We start from the raw sequence: 16,675 nt of genomic DNA on the forward strand, positions 1-16,675 counted from the left end.
TCAGACAACAAGTTGAGCATTATCACGTTAAATAAGTGCCACAGATAATCCTTCATCAGAGTTTCTCCTAATGTCAGAGAGGTACAGATCTACAGGATGAATAAAATGCCTCAATTCAGACACCCAGACATGACAGTGTGACCCTGTCTGTGCTCTTCATTGTGTATCCTATTGTTACATCACATTCCTGTGTGAGGAATGTGTGTGTGTGTGTGTGTGTGTGTGTGTGTGTGTGTGTGTGAGACTTAATTCTAGACATCCTGCTCTTATTGTCGATCACCCCAAGTCAACTGCTGCTTAACATGTCAAGCTGAAAGGCCGCAAAATGGGGCCCCGTGCCGCTGAATGTGATCAAACACACCACAGCAGCGCACAAGAACACACGAGTACGCAGCAGCCAATGTGGACAAAAACACACACTTTACCCTCACACTTTAACTGTGATTTGTCTGTTTGACTGTGAAAAAAATCATTCCTGTCCTTCTCTTATTAACTTCAGACTGCAGACTAAAGATTTTAAGACAGATTTTGGGAATTATAACTGCATTCTGAAAAGACCCAATTAGACCCAGTAGTAAGCTATAAGAATATATAAATATATATATAAAGCACATTTATTCTCTTTTTTATTCTCTTTCTTTTGCCTCCAGACACCCAAACATGCAAATGAAGATGAAGATCTTTTTTTTTTTTTATGAAGAGTCTAATCGTATTTTTGTGAATTTTTTTACAAAAAAAATGCACAAATCACACAAATTGTGGCAAAAATTGTCAAATTAAAGCTTCACAAAAATGGCTTGATTTTTGTTTAATAAAGTCATACCTGTTTAAAGATGAAAAGGAACTGAAGTCAACAGTGTTCCTCTCATCTTCAACATATAATCAACAAACTGTAGGTTACATTTACAAAGACTCCTTCATTTGAAAAAAATTCGTAACAGAATAATAGAAAATGCATTATTAAAAAAAAACACTAAAATTAACAAAAGTGCAATGAGGGTTCATTTTTACAAAACAAAAAACACAGCACAGCATGTCTCGGCCTTTCTCTCAGCCATTCAGAGATGTCCTGTACCGCAGCACCCTCTTGTGGTTTACATTTTGAAGGCACATTTTTGCTCATCGTACCACATTTCAAATGGTCAGAGTAAGAAAAAAAATACTAAAATACTCTAACAAAACTAAATAAATAAGGTCCAGACATCTTTAGTCACACAACAGAAGAGTCAGGGTCTCCCCTCTGTCCTGTGAGAGTTTGATTCCCTGAGGATTATTTTTGTCAAAGTGCACAAAAAAATAACTTACTGCTTTTAGATGTCTTTGATGTTTGGAGCTTCTACTAACTGAATTCCTGTAACCGCTCAGCAAAAATGCATAAAGTGGTGATCCTAACTCAGGCCTCTTTATTCCATCGGGGAACGATGGTCTTGCGATAAGTCCGTCTTTCTGAGATATTGCGCCTGACTTTGACCACAGTCGGAGGAGCTAACTCTAGCTCCAGTGAAGGGCTAGAGTGAGACTTTTTCAGCAAGCCTTTTTCCTCCTCGACCTCCCCCACAGAGTCTGCACACACAGCTTTATCGTACAGGTTCAAGTCTGTGGTGCTCAATGTGTCCTCACCTGTTTTCTTCATGCTCTTCCAGGTCCCCAGCACCTTGATGTAGATCTCATAGCGGAACATCTGTGGAACCACAAAGGGTCACCTTTGGGTTTTTGTACTTTTAATGTCCAAACTCTATTAATTATGTTAAAACATTCATTACCTCATGCTGCAGGTACTCTACCCTGACACGGTGCTCCCCCAGATCCCTGGCTTTGGCTTTCTTGCTCTCTGGTGTGTTTTGCTCACAGTACGACAAGTCTGCCTTGAAGGACTCAAGCATTCGTGCGTGCGACTCCAGCTGACGATCCTGAACAAGAGAGAGAAGAGATGATGGTTTTTTTATCTAAATACATTTCAGTTGCACAGAGTGAGAGAGGCAACGGTGTTTTACCAGAGTCTGAGATGACTGTGAGACGGGGAGGATCGGCCTGCAGAACCTCCTCTGAGAGCCGACAGCAGCAGGGAACGGAGGTGATGAATGAAGAGCTGAAACCAAATTGATGCGGCTGATCCATGAATTCATCTCCACTTTAGACCTGAGAAAAAACAAACACGGGCTCTGACACTGACTGCTGGACACTTTGGGGTTCACACATTGACATGCTGGTAGTCCAAATGAGACTTACGAGGCCTGAAAGAGAAAAACCCTCCAGTCGGCCGTCTGCAAACGGAAGACGTGAGGCTTCTTGGTGTAATCAGCTGCCGGATCAGCCAGAGAGTGATGCACGCTCACCACCTCCTCATTAGTCTGCTGATCCTTCTGACAGTCATCCTTCACAGTCACACACACACCCAGGGATTCAAATTAAAGACACGTATTTCAGTAGAAGATGAACACCAGGAGCTAAGTTACCAACCTTCTGTAAGTAAAGGACCATTCCCTTTAACACTCCATAGAAGGTCTTCCAGCCTCTCCTCCCCCAGGGAGCTGCCACACACAAACAACATTGAAGCAAATTAGTTGGTCTCTTTTGAACTTGCCAAAAATAAATAAATCAGGATTCAGCTGAATCTATCAAAATGCCCCCAAGGTATTACATATCAATCCAGATGTCTTCTGTGGAATCCGTCTCACTTACTGCGTTTCCCATCGATGTCAGCGTGGATCTTTCTCTGGAGAAATCCCTCCTTGACCACAGAGGCCGTTTTGTCGTGAGGAACATCCTGGAAAGGGTTGGATTTTGAACGCAGTGGTGCATTCTCGCCAGAATCTTCATCCACCAGCACAGAGTTCTTCAGCTCTTCCTCATCACTTTAACGCACAAAAGAAGAGTCCAACAAGTGAGACATGCGACTCACAGATCAGGGAAAGGGTGATTTTTTTCATGATGGGTTCACTTACACAGCCCACTCCAGAGGTTCAGTCTTTATGGAATTGTAAAGAGTCTGTAATGTACATGAGAAAGATGAAAAGGGGTCAATAAATTTTAGTTTTTAGATTTCACTTTCCTCCTCAAAGTGTTTTCTAAAGGAAAAGTTTTACTTTCAACAGGTCCTTGCTGAAGTTTCCTCCTTCATTCATCCCATTCAGGTTGGACACAAACTTAGAAGATGACATGGACTTTCCTACATGCTGTTAACACACACAGAACATGTGACTAACTAACCACATCAAAGAATAATGGCATTAACCATTGCTTTAACAGTCACAAATGTCTCCCACCTGCCCATGCAAGTCAGTGTTGAGAAGCATCAAAGCGCACGTCAGAGCCAACACGGCGCCTGAGGATACAAAGAGAGGAGAGTGTGTCAAAGACACATGCATCTGCCACATGTGTCTTAAGCTTTAAAACAGTATCACATACATAAACAGTCTCACCTGAAGAGGAGAAGCTGTCTGGGTTGCACTGATGGAAGCGGCTGGAGAAGTGCTGCAGCACACGCTCTCTCTCCTGCGTCTCTCCAATTAGGATCACCACTTTCAGAAAAGACCTGAAGGAGGAACCAAATAATAAAAAGTTTTATGTGTTTTGAGTTTGTGTGTTACGAGATGTCAGTGCATACAATCCAAGCTCCTCCTCTGTAATTCTCACCTCAGGGCATGATCCAGACTTTGGCCTGTGAAATCGAAACATTTGAGGTATTCTTCCCCAACAGCTCGACTGAAGTCATTACTAAACAAAGAAAAAAAGGGTCATTTTCCATTTTATAAGTTTTATAATTATAATTTTTACATATGTCTGCAAATAATTATAAAAACAATATTTTACTGATATCTTGATTAACTACAATATTTTGTACAGCACTTGTAAATGTGGTTGTGAAAGTTTCAGTGCTCTGCGTTCGCTTATAAAGATTAAAATATTTTTATGCTTACTCTTTGTCTAAATGCTTCACCACGTCTGCACGTTGAATCCTGTCTAATTCAAACAGCTGTCGTGCGAGGCGGCAGGCCTTTTCTCTGTCCACCTCTCCTCCGTTCATGTGAGGCTTTGTTGTCTCGCCGTTTGCCACAACTGTTTCTTCTACATCTGCAGCCTGCTCCTCTCTCTCCTCCTTTGGATTTAATGATATCAACTCTGTCTGCTGTGTAACCTCAGTCTCATTAGACAGCTGTTCTGATATTTCTGACTCATTTGTCTTCTCTGATTGCACAGTCTGCTCAGACACTGACGGCTGAGATGAGCAGGTTGTGGGCCATCGCTGCTCATTCTGATCAGATGGCTCTGTCTGTCCTTGCTGCTCTGCCTCTTCAGAGTCTTCAGGCTCAACACAAACTGTCTCCTCTTCCTCTTTTTCAGGTTCAGGTTGGGTTGATTGATCTATCAGCTCCATCTCCACTGACTGTTCCAGAGCCTGCGACGGTTCTAACTGGTCAGCGTCCTCTGTTTGATGTATCACTTCAGCTGGGGTCTGCTCTGACTCTTCAGTCATCTTAAATTGCTCTGAGAGTTCCGTCAGCGACGAAGCTGTATGTTCATGCTGTTGTTGCTCTAAACAATGGGTCTCCTCCATATTTTCAATGAGCTCATGTGAGTCCTCTATCCTCTCTGCATTTTCTGACTCCAGTATTGATGCTTCTTCTTCATTGGCCGCTGCCTCTGACTGCTGAGGGTCCACATTCTGATCTACATCCTCACACATTTCTGGTTCTTCAGTTTGACTTGTAAGATCTTCCAGTATCAGAACGTCCTCCTTGGCCTCTAAATGAAGACTTTCCTCTAAAGGCTGCTGCGGATCAATTAGCTTGTTTTCATTTATAGTTAGTCCAGTATCATCAGTTTGCAGTGGCTCTGCGGGTACCTCCCTACAAAGTATAGATGACATAAAAAGATGATGTTAAAATAACTCATGACATGAGCATCACCCTGGAAACACATCCAGACAGGTACACAATGTTAATTCAGCAACAAATTTGCAGACTTATTTTTATGTACGTTATCAAACAAATAAATATAATGGACTATGGCTGTAATCCCACTGTTTAGCCCTATTAAATAACATAACAGGATAATTATGTTCAGCCTTGTCTATTTACTGTACATACTTATATTCAGTAACCTGAAGAAGCTATGGGCTCATGTTTATTTAAAAAAATACAAGTATTATGTAAATACTCAGGTTAAATTGTTAAACTGTTCACTCTTAATTTAAATATGCTGATATGTTTCTCTATCTCATTACTTCCTCTTCCCCTTTCCTTTAGTCTCTGATACTCACACATTGCTCAGACTGCCAGCAGCAGTTTCACCTTCTTTACTGCAGGACACATCTATCACACTCTTCTCTTCTTCTACCTCGCCCCCTTCCTCGTTCTCTTCTTCAATCACAACACCATTTGCTGAAGCTTGTCCTTCCTCTGTGTCTTTTAGTTCTGTCAGCAGAACGGGTTCCTCCTGTTCCTCTTCTAGCGTTAACTCTATAAAACTGCCCCCCTCATCTTCTGAGACTTGAATTTCTACAGCTGTATTAATTAATTCCTCAGTTTCAACAGAAACAGAAGTCGTCGAGTGTCCCTCCTCTTCGTCTGAAAGATTTAAATAGAACAGGTAAAAGCAACATTTATATATCCATTACAAGCACAATGCAGTGTTGCAGTTCTGCATAATACATACCGTTATTACAGTCTGACAGCTCATGTGTGGAGTCTTCCTTTTCCTGTGTCTCCGAATGTTGCACATCTGCAGCATCACATGGCTGGAAGTTACAACACAGGCCACCAGTGAGAAAAGAACTTGTGATTGCCAGCCGGTTTATGAGAAGAAATCAGCACTCTAAGGCTCATCTGACCAATATTATGTTCGCTCTATTCCTCCCACCACTGCTCAACCTACTACAATAACTTTAAACAAGGGTATGTATCAAAAACTGCTAAGATAAAATCTACACTCACTGAGGAAGGAGTGAATGACACAGGAAATTCTGAAGAAGAATCTAAAGGTATATAAATACACTTCAAAAAATTCCAGCATGACAACATGTTTGTATAGACTCACATACCTCTGAGTTTTCATCTGTTTCCGCAGGTTCTGACTTCAGAAACAGTGAATCCGGCTCATGTTCCTCTCTGTCCTCTTCAGTGTTCACGCCTTGAAGCAGACGAAATGATGGGGAAGTGGCCTCTAAAATTGTCACATCACCAGAGTTCAGCTCATTGGTTGAGCTGCTGTCAGTCATAAACGGAGGAGTCTCTTCACCACTATCAGGCATGTCCCACTGCACTGTAGCAAAAGAAAGTGGAGGGCTGGTACAGGACATGGGGCACAGAGACCATGCTACTTGTCCCCACTGTTCTGCCTCTGCCTCATTCATCTGCACCTCTGTGTCATCCAACACAGCAGCCTCGTGATCTCCATTGATGTAATGGCAATCTATAGAGGTCTGTGAGTCTTGTTGAGAATCTGTATTGTCTGGCAGAGAGGGGCACAAGTTTTCCTCCTCCATTTTCACCCCTCAGTCAGCTCAGTTGTCTTGTGTTAAAGATGTTGTAATCCTTTGTAAGGTCCCATTAATGAGAAATCTTGATGCATGTAATGCCCTCCAGTGATGCCATTTACAGATCTGTGACAAAAAAAAACATGTTCAGAAATAAAATCAACCACACCCCCATCTGAAGCAACATGCGAGAACATTCCCTCTAATTTTGGGCCAGCGGTAGCACTAAAAAAAGCATACATAAAAACAAAACTTTCTTTGACTGTTTAAATGCCACAGTTTTGGGGGGCACCTCACAGACAAACATCTGATTCTCTGAGAGACAAAAAACATTTACAAGTGTCTGAATTGTGGTGATTTATATTTGGATTGTCTGTGTGAAAAGGCTTCTGAAAAAAACTACTCAAAACAACATTCTGAATCACACTCACCACCTGTAACTTCTTGGTGTGTTGCAAATGTGCAGTGACAACAGACTTTAAGTGGATTGTCACAAAAGCACATTTGTACTTCCTGATCACAGAAACTCAGCCGAGCAAGTTAAAAAGAAAAGAGAGACGGAGGTGTGTATCTAAGCTTAAGAAGTGGGTGGGGTTAAGAGGCAGCAGTTTAACTGTCTAAGACTTGTGTTTATTATCAGCGTGTCACACTGTGACCCTGGCTGATGGATAAAATTGCAAAGGGAGACTCTGAACTTGGGATTCACTGCATGCTGTCAGCATAAACATCTTTCTCAGCAACACCAAAGCTAGCAAAAAAAAACACCACCAACAGCTATATCGTACCCATTTGCAGGATATACAGCTAAAATATCACTCTTTATTTTTATTCCTCTATTTTAATGTTTGATCTCACCTTTAACTATCTCTGCCTCTGCTTTTTTTGTCTGTAACTCTTTTCACGTCATTTAACCAACATCCGTGACAGATCCTGGCCACATTTCCTGTGTGGGTGCTCACTTCTTAGTTCCTGTTAGGGTGCAATATGCACTACAGTATGAGAGTTAACAAAGATGATCTGTAAATGACTTTTGCTGCATATGAAAATGCAGACACCCTGACACGTCCCTCATTTTTTAAAGCAGCAATGTGTCCATGAAGATTTTCATGTAAGGAACTAGCAGCGAGAACAAACAATTTAAGCCATTTGACCATCACACAGTTGTGCTTTGATTCTATCTTTGATTCTTGATGAAATATTGTGTGTTTCATACATCAACACTGTTGTTCCTCTCTTCCTCCAGCATTACCTTTCAGAGCTCTGTTGATGATAAAAACTGTAGCAGTAATGCTCAGATGACTGTGTAAACTTTAGAAAGCGATATCTACCAGCCTCATGAAGTGATAGCCTCAAAACAAGAAAAAAATCAGGATCCCTTTATCATATCATCACAGGCACAACTAAGCATAGGGAGTTCAGACAGCACATCACACGCTCTGGAGAAAGGTTAACTCTCCTTATTAAAGAAGAAGTACAAATACAGAAAAAACAACCAAAAGAGGAACGGACATACAGGGTAAAGTGAAAGTGGTGAAATGACTTGTCTGTAAATATTAGCATGTGTCACACTGGACTCTATCCACAAAGTAAAAACTGCTAGGTCTATTCATTCATAACTACTAGTCAACATAGCACAGAAGAAGCACGAAAGAATCTCATTTAGAGAAACATTTTGTACTGTAAAGCATGACTTACCGCCTCCAGGCTCCTTAGAGCAACATCATATGATCAGTCAGCTTGTGAGGTTTTAGGTCTTGTGGGAGGGAAAGGCACACCACTGCGTTATACCGGATTTATACCGCTGTCAGAAGGCTGTGCAGACAGACACAGGATTTACTCACCACACACACACACACACACAAAAGCATACACGCCACCACTTGGTGGATTTGTGTTTGAACCTGAAAACAATCCAAAACATCTGTTGTCCTTAAGCCTGATCGTTTTTTAAATCTCTCGTGCTGTGTAAACATGCATGCAACTCACAAGTCCTAGTCTGGACAGTGTCCTCTTCCTACTTCTTCCTGTTTCGTGTCCATCATGGATCATTTTATGCTCAGAAGTGTGTCTTCATTTGTCTTGAATGCCTTTCAGCAGGGGTAGACAGAGAAAGCTGGTAAGCGGCAACAGAGAAGAAGAAAAAAAAAGGTACACTGTGATTGGCAGATGATTCAGGAGGCTCAGACACCTGAGAGGCCTCAGCTCACACCCACAGCCCCAAAGGCATGCATGCATACATGCAATGCAGGTCAGGTGAGGGGAGTGGCTCAGCTTCATTCCTGCAGATGACAACAGAACAAGTGGTCAAACCAGAAGGGAACCAGATTTAATTTGCATCAGCTACTCTTTGTAATGGTTTATTGGCTTGGTGTCAGCTGTAAGGAAGAAAACAAAAAAGCCTGTTGAACACATACAAGATTTTTTCATCACATTTCGTCTCTTTTAGGCAAATTATCTTTAAAAATGTTTTCAACAATAACATATTTTAGCATTGATGAACAAATAATGACGTCAAATCAGCATCACAATCTTTAGCTAGGATTATCATTAAAATTGTGAGCGTTAGCACACTATCAATGTAGCATCGGTATGCTAGTACCTTAGCTGGTGATGACGACAGAGCTAATAAGGCTAGTTGTTATTATTATATATTGATTATTATCGTTTTTATGCGACTAGGTTAGCTTATAAGCTAGGCTTATGGAGTCATTGGTGGTATTCGTGCCAGCTTTACTCTCGGTGTAAATACACATTGTTAAATGGCATTAACGTTTTAGAATCAAAATATTAGCATTACCTTGCATTTGTGTGAACATCCTTGCAGCTAAATTAGTTGCTAATGCTTGCAATTAGCTGACTTACTTATACCATCACCAGAAGCAACTACAACTGCTGTATCGTTACTTTGCAGTGTTCTCGGTGTAATTTAAACACATTTTATCACCGTGGTTTTTATGTAAACTGTATCACAGTAACGTTTGCTAACGTCCCTGCGGATTCGACGGTTTTCCTCCACGCCAGCTGGGGGCGCTGCAAACCGGCGAGCCGTCATAAAAACATACACACTCCTTACCGTCACTTTTGTGCGACGGTCTCTGCTTTTGTTTGTTCCGCACACGGCAGCAGCAGAGCTACACACACACGCCCATTTTTGCAAACAGTTTCAGTCATATACAAACCAACCTGAGAGTTGTGTACAGTCGCAAACTCTCGGTCTAAAATGGCTAAGTTGAGTGACCTGAAAACCTTCCTCGAGTCTTCCTTGAAGGAGATTTTTAAAGCAACAGTGAGCGACATCCTGGACTCAGTGGACCGGACCCTGTCCGAGTACCATGGCACGATACAGAGGATCGAGTGTGAAAACGCGGACCTGAAGCGGCTGCTGCTTGCACAGAATGGCGCAGACTCTGCTCCAGCAGGTATGGCGATCAAATGGGAATGCTGCAGCAGCTTTATCCTGCAGGGTGTGAAGAGCGGAATGAGAGTCAAGCACTGAATTTGATTTGTCAGATGAAAATGAATGTGTTGAGTGCATACTAATTAATGTGCATGCTAATATTGCTTTAAGTCAAAATCTCTGTTTTTCCTAAAATGCAAATACACTTAATATCTTGAAAAAATCTACTGCATCAAGTAGAAGTTTGAGACAGAATAAAAAACTACCTTGATATGCTATAAAGAGTCTCATTTATTTATTTTGTCCTTGATCTTTCAGATATATGTGAACATGATGGTGCTGAAAAGTTCCCCTCTACAGACTGGAACAGGCATTCCAGCAGCTCCATCCAGGGTACACTCAAACTACCCGTATGCAGCAGTGACAAGAAGACATGCAGGAGGAAGAGTAAAGGAAACACAACGTACAGCAAATCCTCCACCACATTTTTTCAGCAGACTAATGAAAGTGTTAGACAACTGTGTGCGAACACATCAACATCTGTGAAATCAGAGTCAGACGTGGATGACAACAGTGCTATCGACCTATCCCACTCATCAGTGCTTCTCAATCTGACCATGAAACCTATAAAAAATGAGAGTCCAGAAGTCTGTTGTGCCAGTCATGATTCATACACAGGCCTTCTGCGATCTTCAGCCCCTGATCAAGACGATAGAGATGGGGATGTCAAAGTCACCATAGTTCCTGACAGCTATATGCAGGACGAGCAGTTCATTAAAGCAGAGGAAGAGGAGCAGAATGGGGTGTTTCTATATGGTGATGGTGAAAGTTCTCAGCAAGAATTGAAGTATGCATTGAGATATTATCCAGAAAAAGAGACGGATCATCAGGAAGAGAGCAGAGAGGCTGTGGAGCCAGAAGATTCTCCTGCTGGTTCAGCAGATGAGTTCTTAGCAGTTCGTGACAACTTCTTGCGCTGTCCCAGCTGTCCCAAAACATTTAGTCAAGCAACCTCTCTCAACATCCACCTCAGGGCTCACAGTAGTGAGAAGGCTCACAGCTGCAGCTATTGTGGAAAATGCTTTAGCCGGGCTGATCTCCTTAAATCCCACAAGCGTACCCACACTGGAGAAAGACCGTATAGCTGCAACTTCTGCAGTAAAACATACGCTCATCCCAGTCAGCTCAGGATACACAAACGCGTCCACACTGGAGAGAAGCCGTATTCCTGCTCACACTGTGGGAAGCGCTTCAATGAACACAACCAGCTCAAAGTCCACCTGCGGACTCACACCGGGGAGAGGCCTTACAGCTGTCGGGAGTGTGGTAAAACATTCAGCAATGCAGGAAACCTGCGTATACACCAGAGGATCCACACCGGTGAGAAGCCTTATTGCTGTGCTCAGTGTGGAAAAAGATTTAACGGCTTGGGTGACCTCAAAACACATTACAGGATTCACACTGGAGAAAGGCCATACAGCTGTGAGTTGTGCAAGAAGACCTTCAGCCAGGCAGGTCACCTGACCATACACATGCGAATGCACACAGGTGAAAGGCCATACGGCTGCAATGAGTGTGGCAAAAAGTTTACAGTGGCCAGCAGCCTTAAACTTCACCAGAGGACTCACACAGGAGAGAAGGAATACAGCTGCTCGTATTGCAGCAAGAGCTTCAGTAGGTCTGGTCACCTGAAGAGACATGAGCTGGTCCACACAAAAGAGAAGGTCTTCCTCTGTAGCCAGTGTGGAAAGACCTATACAGACCAGTCCTCCCTTAAAAAGCACCTGAAGATGCACGCAGCAAAGGAGCAGAAGCCTGAAGGAAGCACAAGCGGGGCCGAAACTCACCAACCCTCAGCCTCAGAGGCACTTTCAGACACTGATAGAAATTAGTTGGAAGTGCTGTGTGGGACTGTACAATAATAATCTTACATCAAGGTCACTTTTAGTTTAAGCTTTTACAGCTTGATGATGTAAAAAATGGTGTTCAAGTTGCCACAAGGTGTCAGCATCACTTGCACAAGAGACTAACCACCAGGATTCTGATGTGGAAGTATTACACTACACGTTCACACACATTTCAGTGGTATGTGTTACATTTACAGTTATGCTGCAGCTAAAATCCTCCTGTCATATATATGTAATATAAAATGTCAAATGTTAAACACACCTCTCATGTCACAGTGCTTTCTCTTTCTGACATGGGCCAAAAAAAACTATAAAGGAGGGTCAGTGGTAAAACTTTAATAACCAGCTAGTTTACTATAAATCTAATTATTTATAGTAATTATATGTTTGTGTTACAGTGCAATACACAGCTGTCTAGTCGTGCTGTGGTGTAATAAGTCCAAATATTTAACAATACTGTATTAATTATTATTGTATTTATTTTTTGAAAAGCTGCTCGATACATACGCAGATGTAGGGACCGTAGAACAGCAGATGTTTTGATTTCATTGCTGTTTGTTACCAAATGTTGGTATGTTTTAAACTTCTTTACAAGAAAAAAAAATATGAATGTAACTTCTGGCAGTGTTGGTCCTGACCTTTGACCTCCCTGTGAAACTTTCACTCAATAAGAAGCTTCTCCACACATAAAAACACCTACAACATATACTTGGTAAATGCAATGCTGTAAATCGCTTTAATTAGTGATCGGATACAGACTGTGTATGTGTTATCATGTTACTGCTAAAATTCAATATTTATGGAGCTGATTTACCAGGAAGTGTTTCATGTGTGTCATGAATGTACTACTGATACACAAATAGAGTATAAATGTAGCAGCTGGGTAATGATGTAGCAAAGCACATGTCTACATGTAGCAGTGTATGGGAACTTTATTGTGACTTCTGTGTTACTTGTGTCTAAATAAAAGGAATCCATTGTATTATACTTCTTTCTTTTTTTGCAGTGCCCTTAAGGGTAGGGTAGGAGATTTTGAAAACTCAGTGAGAGTCATTGAAAGTAAACACACGCCCCGTTCTCTCGGAGCTTACCCCGAAGCCACGCCTCCCAACCAGTCTGTGACTTCGGCCATCATGCATGTACACCTCTGGTGCGCGCAGAGCAGGAAGAGAGTGACAACCAGCCAACTCTACACGCAGGTGCGCCTCGTAGGATTGGCTGATGTTTTTAGCGTTTTATAGCTTCCACAGATGATTAATATTCTTCGTTTTAAAGTGAAACTGCCGAACTAATTGGTTGCTATCGGATTGTAAAGAGAAGTTACACTAATTTAACAAAAAGTGCATCAGAAGGAAATCTCCTACTCTACCTTTAAAAAATCACAACACAATTTATATAGTAAATTCAAGACTTTTTTTGTACACGTTAGTTTGTGTTGACAAAATTTTAATGTTTATCTATAACGACCACATATTTTACATAATTACCCAACACCTCAAGTCATTTTCTAAAACTCTATTAGAATATAACTGCCTGCATAGGGTAACAATTCTCTGGTCCAATGAGACAAAACAGTAAATCTTTGGACCACCAGACATTGATTATTTCATAATAATACAATCTGTTTGAGCATTGTGTGGAAGTATAAAGCTACTGGGATGCTTCTCAGAGAGAGAGGCTCTATAACCAGAACAGACAGCATTAACCACCATTTTAACATGTGATTTACATTGAACATTTGACAACACAGTGAAAGCATTCCTACGCCGTTCGTGTACTGCTGGCCTGGCAGCAGTTCAATGATAGCTTTTCCTTGGACAGATAAAGCATAGGCTGAATGCTGCTGCTGAAGTCCATTAAGCCAAAGGCGATGTAGTGAATATAGCAGCGAAACACATCTGGAGAGAAGTATTCTTGGAAAGGGAAAAGTGCAACAGGTGGGAAATAGTTGAACACTATGATAGCCAGGATGATGAGGACCATCTTAAAGGCTCTCTTCTTCACAGGATGCATCTCGTCTCTGCCGGGCCCCGACTGCTGCAGCACCCACAAAATGGCTATGTTGCAGAACACCATGAAGGCAAACGCTGCTAGGATCATCGCCGTGAAGACCTTCTCAAAGTTGTAAATGTTGCCTACACATTTAGCAGCAGCGTAAGCCAGGGTTATCAGCCAGACCACAATGGCAAGGATGGCCCTGTGTTGGCGGTCCTTGAGCTCAGTGAAGATAATGGGGTGAACCACAGCCATGTAGCGATCCAGGCAGATGCAGGAAAGAAAGAGTGGTGAGGAGTCTTTGATGCCATAGAAGAAACGCAGGACGTACCAGGTGCTGCTGGTGGTGAGGAAGACAAGGTTGGCCAACTCCAGAGGAGGGATGAGGCAGAAGAATACATCTAAAATAGCCAAGTGGAAGATGAAGATGTCAGAGGTGGAGGAGTCACCCTTGTTTTTGTGGATGAGCCACAGAACCATGAGGTTGGCTGGAATACCCATAACCATGTTTGTGAACTGCAAGCCAAGATACCAGATGAGAACAGCAGGCATGTTTTTACACTGCTCATATATTGTCTTCTCAACCGCGCTTTGGTTCAGAGGTCTGTGAGACACATAGATGAGAGAGGAGTTGATGTACAAAACATCCATGTCCGTCATCCAGGTCAGAGAATGCAAGCCGAAGAAAGACAGATCTGTCAGACAAACAGAATCAGCCGTTAGAGACAAAGTGGTTCATGATGGTAGACTCTCATCATTTCCATGTAAAATAATACAATGTTTCACCAACTATGGTGTCAAATTACAAAAATCAGGTTCATTTGTATTGCCGTCAAGCAGAGAAAATTTGAATATCAGGGCTACACTGGATGCAAAAACTGGCTCAAAATGTTCTTATCTTTACTTAGCAAAAATACTGTTAAAAACATAATTTAATAAAAATATACTGTGATACTGTAAACTACAGTCAGCGTACAACAATATAACAAGAGTAAAATGTGAGAAAGAACACAGTTGATGCAGCGGATCAGAAATAAAGGACAGAAAATTTACCTGCAGTCTGCTCTCAGTCATTTAATAAACTGATGTTGGTTTCGTGGTTAATTTCTATTGTCACTGTCATTTCACACTCTTCAACTCATTTCCGTTTTAGACACTCATGCAGAGCCTTATAAATTGTTTGTCATCCTACATGTTTCCACCCTATCAACGAGCTCTGTATCTAGGGTGACATGTAAATGTAGACCTGACTATGTAAATAGAGCGTCGTCTCCTGCAGAACACCAATAAACTGCAGTGGCTGAATATTGCCATCATAAACGATAGGCTACAGGAGTGAAGAAGTCGCCCAAGAGTTAATGACTTCTGTAAACATTTGATTTGAATAACATTCACTAGATTATAATAAATTGGCACTCACCTGTTCCACGCAGAAACTTTCTAACCGGTGTCTTCGCTCTCTGTTCTTAATTGACTCCTGTGTTCATCTGCTCCACTGTGAGCAAATACTGAGCCCCCACCTCAAAATGAACAGAAAACATCTTTTGGAACATGAGCTAACACTTTTGGGATCTGACGCTGACTGATTATCCAATCACAGGTACTGGAAGCTGAGGATCTCCCCCTGGATGCCCCCATGTCTTCTTTGGCCCCTGAGCATCCATCACACCTTTGCAATGAGCACATGAAAGGGTTAAAACAAATAAGTTAAATGTGAATAATGAATGTAGAAATTAAATGAAACAATTGTTTTAGAGATAATAGATAAATTAGTAGATCAGAATTGGAAAGTCAAACTGATTAGTGTGGAGGACATGTTGTGGCAAGCCGTTATCCATTTACACCGATTGGCAGTGATGCAACAAACCAATGATGCCTGACGGAAAATCGGCAGTAAACAACTGATGCAACAGTCCTGAAAATCACTTCTGATTAAATTCACTGTAATAATGTGTAATATGTTACACAAGGCGGTTGTTTCAAGGTGCGATCTCTGTCTCTGGGTTGCTCGACGTGCCAATGACAGAATGACTTGTGACCTTTGGTGTTTTTACTCCTAACACATTAAACTGATTTATAGTTGTAAGAGTCACTTAAAAAGAAGTGACTAAAACAAAACTAAACAATGTCAGCACAGTCAACACATTACACCCAATAAACTGTGCAATGGCCTGTTAATTATTTTATTATGCGTCTCTCTTTCCTCAGTGTCATCTTGTGCTGTAATTGTGGCTACAGTGTTACAGTGTGAAGTTCCTCATGGTGTTTGAACAGCTTTACAGGCAATCTGCTGAAACTCGACCCAGGTTTGTTTACATTTAGTGTCTCTGCCTGAGCTTGTTTGCAATGGTGTCGGGTTCACAGAAGACATGTTTCTCCCTCTCAGAAGGTAGAAGCTTTCCACAGGTCTGTTAAATTCTGCATCAGTGCAGAAACACACGGCGGCAGCTACAACAAACACTGTTTTCAGAGACGTCATAACTCTGTGTTCCTTTTACCAATCTCTAAGTGGGAGCTTTTGTAGAACAAATGTCTTTGGTAAAAGTGATAAAGTGCACATGCCAGGTTTTGTATTTTCTTATGTATGACACAAGAGAATACAAAAACTAACAAGCCAAACTCATGTGTGCCAAAATTATGTCTGTGTGTGCATTGTCTGTTTCATATGATCATATCTTTGACCTTTGTAAGTTCTTTTATGATATTCATATTAACAATGCTTGTCATTTTATTATGCAACTGCAAATGTTCTAACCTGCTTTATTAACGCTGTTGTACATAGGACAGCGTGCTCACGTGCATCGTTCGGGTTTTTTTTTCAGTTCAAAGTGCAGTTTATTCCTTTGTAGCCATGTCAAAAATAAACTCTGGGCAAAGCTGTCATAGTAAAGATGTATG

The 16,675-nt window shown here is 41.6% G+C and overlaps 3 protein-coding genes across 5 annotated transcripts; 1 reads left to right on the top strand and 2 right to left on the bottom strand.

The window, feature by feature from the left end:
- Positions 1-799: 799 nt before the first annotated feature.
- LOC114444034 (PH and SEC7 domain-containing protein 4) lies at positions 800-8,581 on the bottom strand. Of its 3 annotated transcripts, none has more exons than XM_028418433.1 (17): positions 8,465-8,581; positions 8,174-8,290; positions 6,044-6,604; positions 5,659-5,740; positions 5,264-5,570; positions 3,921-4,850; positions 3,637-3,717; positions 3,423-3,535; positions 3,267-3,325; positions 3,087-3,176; positions 2,946-2,989; positions 2,683-2,855; positions 2,461-2,531; positions 2,230-2,375; positions 1,995-2,139; positions 1,764-1,910; positions 800-1,681 (listed from the first exon to the last, which is right to left on the bottom strand). In XM_028418433.1, the coding sequence occupies exons 3-17, from the start codon at positions 6,485-6,487 to the stop codon at positions 1,394-1,396; spliced, it is 3,120 nt and encodes a 1,039-aa protein (XP_028274234.1). In that variant the 5' UTR covers positions 6,488-6,604; positions 8,174-8,290; positions 8,465-8,581; the 3' UTR covers positions 800-1,393. The 3 variants fall into 3 exon arrangements, with proteins under 3 accessions (XP_028274234.1, XP_028274235.1, XP_028274236.1); XM_028418434.1 differs by having other exon boundaries at positions 8,174-8,379; positions 8,465-8,537; XM_028418435.1 differs by lacking the exons at positions 8,174-8,290; positions 8,465-8,581 and adding an exon at positions 6,910-7,010.
- Positions 8,582-9,591: 1,010 nt separating this feature from the next.
- Positions 9,592-12,764, top strand: LOC114443706 (zinc finger protein 383). Its single transcript, XM_028417982.1, has 2 exons — positions 9,592-9,897; positions 10,194-12,764. The coding sequence occupies exons 1-2, from the start codon at positions 9,699-9,701 to the stop codon at positions 11,765-11,767; spliced, it is 1,773 nt and encodes a 590-aa protein (XP_028273783.1). The 5' UTR covers positions 9,592-9,698; the 3' UTR covers positions 11,768-12,764.
- Positions 12,765-13,543: 779 nt separating this feature from the next.
- On the bottom strand, positions 13,544-14,838 carry hcar2 (hydroxycarboxylic acid receptor 2-). Its single transcript, XM_028418513.1, has 2 exons — positions 14,831-14,838; positions 13,544-14,472 (listed from the first exon to the last, which is right to left on the bottom strand). Exon 2 carries the CDS (start codon positions 14,435-14,437, stop codon positions 13,544-13,546), a length of 894 nt encoding a protein of 297 aa, XP_028274314.1. The 5' UTR covers positions 14,438-14,472; positions 14,831-14,838.
- Between the last annotated feature and the right edge of the window lie 1,837 nt (positions 14,839-16,675).

The sequence above is a fragment of the Parambassis ranga genome, chromosome 12, assembly GCF_900634625.1.
Source record: "Parambassis ranga chromosome 12, fParRan2.1, whole genome shotgun sequence".
Classification (NCBI taxonomy): Eukaryota; Metazoa; Chordata; class Actinopteri; family Ambassidae; genus Parambassis; species Parambassis ranga.